Below are 11,224 nucleotides of genomic sequence, written 5' to 3'. Positions count from 1 at the left end.
AAGGGTGAACAATTTCATATTTAGTGTATTGAAAAATTCTGCTCGTCCTACATGTCTTATTTAGTGATTTAAATACTTAACTTTCAAGTACATGTAACCCTGGTAGTCTAATTTAATTGTGTCAAGACAGTAAAATTGTACACCTCTGATTGAATTGTTTTTGCCTTTTCACCCCTGCACTAAACTACCTGCAAGATAACTTATTCCAATAGGACCTGTTAAATTAGTTGTTTACTGAAGTTATTGATGTTTATTATTAGCTCATCTAGCCTGCCCAATGCCAACTTCCATTAAACGATATCTTCCAAATAACCTAAAAGGCCTAGGGTGATGATATTTGACTAGTAGCATGCTTGGGTTAAGGTCAACCAAGTCTTTTCAAATGAATCATCTTGACCCACTCTCAATGGCTTTCGGGTCAAAATCTTTTAATGACCTCTTCTTAAACAAAATGCCCAGGGTAATGATACTTGGCTAGTGAGTCAAGGTCATTCATTTGAACAACTTTATAGCCTTTCATCCCAGCATGCTACTGGCAAAATATCATTACCATGGACCTTTTGTTTATTCGGAAGAAGTCTGGGCCAGGTACCGGTGAGCTAAAATGTCAACTTCAGGTTTTTGTTAGGGGTCAAAGTTGAATATATGATATTTTTACAATTGTCTTCAATGAATTTCTTCTTCTTTTAAAAGGGGGGTGGAATCTGGTAGAGTTTAATTGCATCTGACTCCAGGCAATACTTTTGATCAGTGGAAATCGACAATATCTGATATATGCAATTTCAGTCTGGTTATTGTTATACATGTTTGGTACCAATACTCAAAGCTTTATTTAGTGAATATGATCTTTTTATGTATTTATAGATTTTGTAATATAATGATTAATTGGAATATTATGATTTCAAATATTTTCAAACTATTTTCTATGTAAAATTTAAGATGACTATTCTTATATAAACTGGGCCAAGCTCAGCATGTGTACATGACTGTACTTAGATATCAAACAGAAAATATAGTGTTCTATCTTTCTGTGTAATGTATATTATGTCAAGGAACATACAATGAAAGACTTGTTGATGATATTGAATGTGTGTTATTTTAAAGACAAAAATAAGCCATCCAAGCACTACTGTGATTTTGTTGTTGAATTTCATCAATGTACTAATACATTTGTATACATGTAGAAGTATTTCAGGTGAAACAAGTTTAAAGTTTTAAAAATAAATGGTTACATTTAATGTTCCTCTTATGTTTTCAATCATCCTTCTCATTTGCTCAATTGTTGTTTACACTATTGAAAAGGTTCCAATAGTTTGACAAAACATCATGATCTCTGTAAGGAACTGATTTCCAACATAGACGATATAATAACCGAGTCCTAGGTGTGTTCAACTTATGTAATAAGAATATGCTGCACCTCCACTGGCTACAAACCACCTCCAATAAGGAACATTTCAACATAATCTACTTCACTCAACTTAAAGCACAGAGGACTTTGGGTGGAAACAGGTATTATACCTGCATCTACAGTTCCCCACTTCAGAACAGCCAGAAGTCTACAAATTCAGATCGATCACGTTGAAGTCCGACTTCCACATGGAGTTTTTAAGCAAACGTATTAGGAATGAAAATGTAAACCCAAGGGCCTACTTTATAATAGTCAACAACTTATTGGGTGTGGTGATCTAACACTGAATCAAAAAACAAGTATGCCTCAATCTTATAGTAATAAGTCAACAGCCTATTGTCTGTGGTGATCCAACACTGTCTGAAACTTGCTATATAAAATAATACAAAGAGTTATCTCCCTTAGTTCTAGCATTACCAACTTTTCTTGAAACCATAACACAAACCAGATATAAAATAGTGTTTTACTCTTTATTTTATAAATTGCATAAATATGACAAATCACTTTACATATATTTATTTGTATATACTACCTTTTGCCTGTCACAGACTTACATGTTTACATTTTAACATGTTCACAACAAGTTGCCACAGGGCAATTCATATGTCTGTTCCGGTCAATGCCAAACTGACATACTAAAATCCTTCTGATGCATTCTTGTATTAAAATAATGAGATGTAACAAGACAAAACTACATTTGTAATGTATTATTCTGCTTTTAAAGCCGAGTTATTTCTGGGATGTGGTGAAAGGAGACAACACATTGTACATCACTGGTCAAGGAATACATCTACATATGTCATACTTAATACATCTAAAAATATATATTTTACTTGCATAGGAAATTGAATCACTTAGCGAATATTTCCAACCATGATAAAAAGTAACTGGTTCCAACTCCTTTGCCTATTAACATTCATATTAAAGATCCCAGTCTCACCGCACTGACTGTGTACCTATATACCTAGAGTAGCCTTCCCTTTAAACTCTGGTTGGATATAACTGTAGCACTGTTGTGCAAGAACACTTCCATCGACCATGGTAGGAGTCCAGGATTCAAATCTTGGTCTAGCCCAACTAAATTTTTTACACTCGGAACACTGCTCTTGAATATATTTTCTTTATTTTATCTTTATTATTTTTCATGAAATTCCCGCAAGGTATGATTTACTTTTCAGAAATGATTGATCAAAGATTCAGTCATGCCAGAATTTCACAGTGTTACAGGGATCCTTAAAACCATTTCAACCACAAGTAGCAGTTATTGTCAATACACATGACATTGTGTAAATATTGACCAACAAAACTTTAAAAAAAAAATATCATTATGTTATAATGCAGAAACCTCCAACCACTCGCATAATTGGGCATACTTTATAATGCACAGATTATGCCCAACTTCGAACGAAGCGTTTGTCTTTATATAATATAAATTTCAGTATTTGTTTTTATCAGAATCAAGTCATACTTAACTAAGTTGATGTGCTGAAATCATCAACCAATCGGGGACAGTATTCTAATTAATTGTGAAGATGGACGCTCCCCATACCTTGACAGGTCCCATCAAAATTTTTAACGGGCATATAGCACAAACACTGGCATACAAAACAATCTTGCATTTAGTATATGATGTTTGGTCTGAAACCAGGACAAATTTAAGTACGATGTCATTTTCTAATAAATTTTTAAATCAGATATGTTATTCTCAAAATGTTTACCCACATGCATGTATACCAATTTCCTCAAGTCCATGGCTTCATTATAAATAAGGTGACGGTATTAATTTAGATTCACAGTAAATGTCATCATAGCTTTAAAATATTGATCATGTCAAAAAGTTCAACAAGTGATATTCCTAGGGAACTGTTATACCAGTGTACAGCTATGTAATTACAGGTGTGGAAAGACCACATACAATCACAGTATTTTTAAAATTATGAGTTTCAAGTAAATTCTCAGTTTTTAATTAAAACATTGAAATATGAACCATATTTTACATTTAACATCAGAATTAACAAGATGTCCCAGAGGGATCTTGGCGCCACCCTGGTACCATTATCATGATTCTTAACACTGATAAGTCGCAAGACTTAAAGTTAATAGAGAACTTGAACTTAATAGATTTTTTATTTTTGTCTTATCTGTTGGCCATCTTGGGCCATCTGATTGGTCCCAAAATTCTTTATGCATAACTATTGACAGACCATGGGGAACACAAGAATGATAAAATAAATAAATTAAGAGTAGGAACGTTCACTAAAAGGCACTCTCCTTTGGTGTGATTTGTACAATAATAACTTCAGGAGACAAAAAACACAAAAGCTGCATCTGGTTAATTACTCGCACTGTGGCATATTTACAAAACTAAATGTACCAGTCATCGTTATTACCGGTCATCTTCTCCCGTACCATATTCACACTATAGAAATCACACATACATGTTATTAATGTATATATAGTTTTGCTTTCACAAAGTTATTTTCATGATAATGTGGTAAAGTTGTATGGTGTTGAATTTGTCAATTAGTGACAATTGATATATTATTACCTTCATTTATTTTACAACAATTATGAAATACATTTTTCAATTGATATTAATCACTCTCGTTAGCCTGGATAGAAAGCACACAGGAGATCTTAATGTGGGAGGAAACCAGATCCCGGAGAAAACTGAGGACCTGGAGAGAACCGAGGACCCGGAGAAAAACTGAGGACAAGGAGAAAAAACGAGGACCCGGAGAAAACTGAGGACCTGGAGAGAACCGAGGACCCGGAGAAGAAACCTAGGACCAGGAGAAAAAACTGAGGACCCGGAGAAAACTGATGACCTGGAGAAAACTGAGGACCCGGAGAAAAAACCGAGGACCAGGAGAAAAAACTGAGGACCCAGAGAAAACTGAGGACCTGGAGAAAACCGAGGACCCGGAGAAAAAACCTAGGACCAGGAGAAAAAACTGAGGACCCGGAGAAAAGCAATGTGGTTAGGCAGATGACCCAATACCTTTCAATCTATTGAATTAGTGAAAGGCAAGTGGGCTACTGATCACCAAAGAAACTGTTCACCCAGTAGTATTTATTGATCAGACAACTTATAACTGATACAGATGTTGAGATAATTAGAGCCTCGTGGATTGGTTCCTGTACTGAAAGTATAATAGAACTAAAACTATAGATATCTTGCTTAGTCCCCATACTTTCAAAATACATGCAACAATACAGTGAACATAACATTGTATGCAGGCATATGTGACATACATTTTGTCATGATAAACATGTGTATGCAATAAAGTGAATTTTCCTTCCTCTTGTATACATTTACATAAAACTGTTAGCTTGCATGCTACACATTTCAGCACTTTGTGTATATGGTAACATTTAAACAGATTAATCTAACAATGCTAGTATAGAATTGAAGACAATGTTTCTTTGATAACTTAAAATTTTACATTGATGTTTAATTTCTTAACCAATTTCTTTTTCATGGATTTATTCAGCACTTTGTCATTATATTATCCAAAACCAGTCAAATATTTACAACAGACTTTATACAGTGTGGTAGACAAGGGGAAAGATAGATTATTAGAATCCTGTTCTTTATTCTGGACAACAGAGTTTTGAAAAAACGTCAACACATACAAAGTTTACAGTAATTTTAAACTTCAACAACAAATTTGAAATGCACACCTGATATAATTAAATGTAAAAGTAATTGTAAATATATTGTACAAATCCACAAATTATAAAATGTATTGAGTGATTGATGCTCTAATAAGTGAATAAATTTGAACACATGTGTATATAATATATAAATGTATATATACATACTTGTATAATATACATATTTGTTTAATTATGTTAATGTGTAACCTGCAATCTCCTGCATTTTTGGAAATGAAATAAAACTGAATTTGAAGTTCCCTTTAATAAACATAAATATAACATGGTGTTGTGTCAGCATCTTTGTTCTGATATTACAATCATGTATCACATTTAATTGCGATATCTCCCCTGTCCATACCTGATACACTGTACCACAATCACATATCGCCTTTGATTGCGATATCTTCCCTGTCCATTCCTGATACACTGTACCACAATCACATATCGCCTTTGATTGCGATATCTCCTCTGTCCATACCTGATACACTGTACCACAATCACGTATCGCCTTTGATGTTAATATCATAATCAATTATCATCACCAATGAACGTGAACCATCTTAAAGATTTTTTTAAATTTCAAGAAGATAATTTATGATACTGATCTTAATATTTCACTGGTACAAAAGGTATAAAAGTGACTTACTTTGTATCATGTTCATACCCAATGGTGTTCACCTGATGTCTTATAATATACTGATCTCTTATTAAAACATAGATGTCATCACAATCTGCATGGATTTTTTAGTATTTCACACTGCTGGTACATATATACAAGAATGTACTTACAGTGTGCTAACCATACTTGTAATAAATAGACAGGTATGATATTTAAACACTGCTCTTGATTTTCACAAATTTCTCACTAAAACATGAGAAGTAATCAGTTTTGTTCAGCATGGAAATGAAGCACAGGAAATTCTAAGTTTGCCTTGGTTGATTTAAACTGGTCACAACGGTTGTCTCACACATCTCTCACTGGCACTCACAACTGGAAACTAAAAACTGAAAAATATAAGATGTGTTTATTAATGTATAGTGTATATACATGTAGTAGACAGTTGTTGGTCTATAGCAAAGACAGCCGTTCCAACAGAATGTTATTTAAGGAACATCATTCGGTCATAATTGATACAGGAGAACCAAGGTCATACAGGATAAAGAGTAACTGCCATGGAAGATACAAGAGTCAAGGTCATATTTTACATAAGAGCCAAGCTCATATAAGATACAGCCAGCCGTGATATTTTGTGGTGCACAGTGCTAGCTAGCACAGATTATTACCATACACATATGGTAGTTAGGTAAGAAATGTGATTTTGTTGAAGGACAAATCAATACATTTCTAAATATTAAAACGTGACTGTAACACAGACAGAACTGCTTCAGTAGCCATATTTTGCAGGGGTATGATTCTACGGATGAAAAGTATCTGAAAGTCAAATTAAAGGAAAACTATACCAAATCAATGTTTGTTAGTTTATTCAGGGTTTAAGGTCCTCACAACAATTCAGGTCATAATGACAGACCAAATTTGTTATATTCACCAACCCAACGAGCCTATCATCTAATACGGAAATAGGGTTGATCTTCTATCAATAAGGACATGCTATCACAGCTATATAGCCCTGCCATAGAGCACACATTAAAGGGATTGGTCCAGGGGGGCATAACTTTAACACCATTTTAAAATTAAGCATTTTGTAGCTTGATTTGGAACTTAATTCATAAATCGACTTATACATATGTTCACTTCATCGTCAAATTCAACAAAATCCCTTTTTTTGTGTGTACATTTATCACAATACCTGCAGTTTAAAAACTGAACAGGAAGGAAATTCCCCATCACTTATTATATTTCTTTTGTAATGTAGTTATAAATGTCATTAAAATGTTGTGATATAATTTGATCATATCACACACTTAATATATTCAATATCCAGTCTGATCAGATGGTTACCACATTGGAAATGTCATGCAAGAAATGCACTCCAACTGCTGTAGACATGTTTGCGACAACCATATATAATATGTAGTACTCGAACGTTCATACTCTATTCTGTCCTGGTATATACTTACATTTACGATGACATGAATTTACTGTTAGGATGCTTGCTGAGGGGGAGGAAATCTTGCCTTCTTCACATTACATAACCATTTAATGATGCGTGCGTTTTTCTCCACCTGTGTTCCCTGGGGAGAGTTACGTTCTTTTCCATCATCCTTTTTATCTTTGTCTGCTTGACTCTTTGCACCTTGGGACACCCCACTCAATGAGCTTCGATCCTCAGAACCCAGCTCCAAGGAACTTAAACTCTCAAAATAGTCACTTTCCTTTTTGTGATTGTGCTGAAGTTTCATCATGGGATCCAGCACACTCCTGTCTATACCCATTTCATTAAAAAAACGCTCCAGTTCTGTGCTTGTCCGAGAAAGTCTGGAACTTAAATCCGAGAAATCGGAGCTGTTTCTAGAATGTCGGCAACTGAGGTCAGATTGAGACCTGTGGAGGGTTTTTTTCCTCCTCCGTAAGATAGCTGTGTCTGTTGGAGTGTGTGTGGTGCTGGTCCCTGCACATCGCTTTTCCACTAGCACCGTGACTGATGTACTGAGGGATTGATAAGTTGAGGGTAAAAGGCAGTCCCGAGACCTTGGTGGTCGCTCCGGGTCTCTGGACCGTGACAATTTTGGCTCGGTGTCACCGTCTTTAGACTTGGAGTTCATCTTTTGAGTGCTAGTCCTACTCTTACTACAGTTGCTATTACTTTGGTCAGATTTGTCACTTACACAATTTGAAGATGTTGAATTGGCACTGATGCATCGAGGTCGACCATTTTCAAAAGTATTGATTTTGGATGAGTCACTGGTCTCAACACACTGGTGTACCTGATTTAATCGTTCCGTTCCACTTGAGATGTTAAATTTTGATGGTTTTGGCGGTAGGTCAGGGGGGCGGGACTTTGTTTTTTCCCTCTCACCAGATGGCAACACTGAGACTACAGGCCGTCCGACAATGAAAGAGCAGTTTCCATTCAGATCAGAGTCTCCTACTGCCAGGGAGAATTCTGATTTTGACCGTCCCAGATGACTTGGCGTTTGCCTGTAGGAAAATAAACAATATTGATTATATAGGGTCTGCTTTGGTACCATGTCTCACATGTAACGTCTATAATTTGATGATCAAAATGCTCTATACTGCAACTAAATGTCTAGGTCTTACATCTGTTTTCAAACAAACCAAATTGACTGTATTTGGAATTGATCTGTCCTTATACACATCTTTTTCTGGCAGTAGGAGAATCCAAAATAAATATGTGTAGCCAGCTTGGAGTTAACGACAGAGAATAATGTCTGGTGATGAAAAGAGACGTCTGAAATTATTCTGGTTTGAATGAAAACACAGCATGCAAATGTCTTCTTAATTCAAAACAGTTTTTTAGTAATGTACGGTGTAAATGTATTGTTTTTTCCCCCCTGATGTTTATGAGTATAATGTACCGCCCACTAGCCACTTAAGTTATCTCTCCACGAACTCCCTGGCCCACTGCAGCAGGAAACGACTACATGACATCTCCGTAGAGATATGTATTGTGTACAGTTGCTGGATTTCAACTAAAAACTCTGACATTTGTCATAGAAATTATCTATTGACCCTAAAGTTTGTATACATCTAACCCAATTTGCTGTGGTACACCGAGCAAACAATTCTTCCCTATCTGTTCTAGCAGACATTTATAAACATTGTAGATAAGACTGTAACAGATCTGTATATCACTACAAGAGGCTAAAGAGGCCTGAAAGCGCTCCGCAGGTTAATGCGGCCTTTTAAAAAATAACTTTTAGCACTCCATGTCAACAAGCTAGTAGTTAAACAACATTTTCCTAAGTCTTTTGGTTCTTCAGAGGAAGTCATTTGAGCATTTATAAAAGTGAGACCCTTATGTCACCTCAACAAAGACTAATAGAATCTTCCCCTACCTTGAGGGTGTGACAGAGAAATCTCCAACCTGATGGATGATGGGTTTTTTTATTGTCTAACCTGAGGCTGATGTTTTTTTGGTTGTCTAACCTGAGGCTCTGCTGAGGGTAAGAAAACCAAAAAAACATCACCCTTCCTGTTGGAGATTCTCTGTCACACTCTTAAGGAAGTGTAAACAAAAACACATGTGGGGTGTAAATATCATCATTCACTTTTGTTGACGTCACAATTACCGGTGACACATTTTAATGATGTCACAATTCAACATGTGCTAATTGGCACGAGGCTATCTTCCCCAAGGGAGTGACAAGCTGATCTTTCCTGGCTAAAACAGGAGAGACATCTGTGAAGGTGGGAGAATAAGTTAATCAGATCCCTCTCCGAGGGAAATGTGAAAGACAATCTAAATTTTAACGGTGAGGGTGGAGATGGAATGATAGAAGGGTTGGGACAAAAAAACGTTACCAAACCATCCAGGCAAATGAATGACCATGGTAACAGCAATTCGGGACCAAAGTTTATGTGGTGGTAAACTGACCTTAGTTGTTGCAACCATGCTTTCATGGTCACTTAACGAGAAAAGTAAACCATGATTGAGCCTGGTTATGTATTATGAAACCATGATTGAGCCTGGTTATGTATTATGAAGCCATGATAGTACAGCCATGGTTAGGCATTGTTTACCCTAGTCAATTATGGTTGAAAATCACTTAACTTGCCAGGGCAGTTAAGATTGATGTATGTACAAGGAAATAGTCATGTAGATTTCTGCCAAGTTGAAGAATAGAAAGCTGTCAATATGTAGGTATGTATATGGATTAAATGAAACATGACACAAAGGCCCAAATGTGACATTGTAATTTGTAATTGCTTTTTACATGCGGTCATGAAATGATAAGGAAAACATCATTGTATCAGGTCTAGCAAACAATGAAATCAAAAATTGTTTTAGATGCCTAAAAGTCTATCCCTTATTTGACCATTTTGGGCCCCTTTAATAGGTGTTTCCATCAGCTAGGCATTTTACTCTCTGTAAAATTTCATTGTTGAGAAGAGGTTTAAAGAAATACTGTATACAAGGTAATGTTTTGCTTCAGTTAAATTTTTGCCTTTTTTGCCCGCCGTAATGAAGGTGAATTTATAGTTAACAACATAATATATGTATTAATTAAACGTGAAGGGCGATATTAACACGAGAGGAATATGGATTATTCTGGCGAAGGGGGAAAGTTTGACTGGACTAAAGTAGATTATGGATGGCGGACAGCAATGGATTGCACCAGCTCCATCTGAGCAGGAGTAGAAACTGTCAGCTGCCAGAGTTTCCTGCACAATAAGCAGATTTAGATTGCTAAGTCCAACAAAGAAGATTTCATTCATAAACCAAAGCTATTATATAACTGTACAGAATTAGTAATGCTCTGAGTATGTCACACATATCAGGGGAAGGATGCTCATATACAGGTTTTACACTTATATACAGGTTTTACACTCATATACAGGTTTTACACTCATATACAGGTTTTACGCTCATATACAGGTTTTACGCTCATTTTCTTATTCATATTTTCTACTTCATGTAAAGATCTCTTAAATTTCAACAAACTTCATTTCATTAATCTGATGCAATGACCAGAAAAAGATTGATTGCAAAAACTACCTTGTATATGTATCACAAAATACATACTACTTAATGTAGCTTTTCTAGTAACAGACATTCATTAGACATTCATTAATTATTTTTTGTTAGATTCTTAAAAATGTAAACTTAAGATAAATTGAGTAAAATATCCAAATTGTTTCAGCAATAACACAAATCATCTGTAATGGAGGTATGATTTTTGAATGTATTTAACAGGAAGTAAAAGGGATATGGCCCATGCTGGGTGAATATGCTGCGTAAGTATGGGATATGCTGCGTAAGTATGGGATATGCTGGCAGTTCAAAATTTGGCCCATGAACAGCTAACATTGTTGAACATGCAAAACTACTGATAACATGGACAGGTAAACGTATATTATAATGTTTTTTTTATATATTATAACTAAGCAATTTGGACATATGTTTATCAGTAACTAAATTTTTCCTATGAGTAGGTAAGGATGTCTCTTACTTTCCTAGGAGTAGGTAACAGGATGTCTCTTACTTACTTTCCTATGTGTAGGTAAGGATGTCT

General features: G+C 35.4%; 1 protein-coding gene across 7 annotated transcripts in view; it reads right to left on the bottom strand.

Annotated features, from left to right (window-relative positions):
• Nucleotides 1–4,322: 4,322 nt before the first annotated feature.
• LOC110459723 (protein FAM110B-like) overlaps nucleotides 4,323–11,224 on the bottom strand; it is a 45,621-nt gene continuing 38,719 nt past the window's right edge. For all 7 annotated transcript variants that reach the window (XM_021512114.1, XM_021512113.1, XM_021512117.1 and 4 more), the window contains 2 exons: nucleotides 7,148–8,168; nucleotides 4,323–6,073 (listed from right to left, as the gene is read on the bottom strand). In XM_021512114.1, coding sequence (XP_021367789.1) covers nucleotides 7,172–8,168 — 997 coding nt within the window. In that variant the 3' untranslated portion in view covers nucleotides 4,323–6,073; nucleotides 7,148–7,171. The remainder of the gene's footprint in view (nucleotides 6,074–7,147; nucleotides 8,169–11,224) is intronic.

The sequence above is a fragment of the Mizuhopecten yessoensis genome, unplaced genomic scaffold, assembly GCF_002113885.1.
Source record: "Mizuhopecten yessoensis strain PY_sf001 unplaced genomic scaffold, ASM211388v2 scaffold10201, whole genome shotgun sequence".
Classification (NCBI taxonomy): domain Eukaryota; kingdom Metazoa; phylum Mollusca; class Bivalvia; order Pectinida; family Pectinidae; genus Mizuhopecten; species Mizuhopecten yessoensis.
The sequence above is the reverse complement of the archived record's forward strand: the minus strand, read 5'-3'. Positions and strand labels throughout refer to the sequence as shown.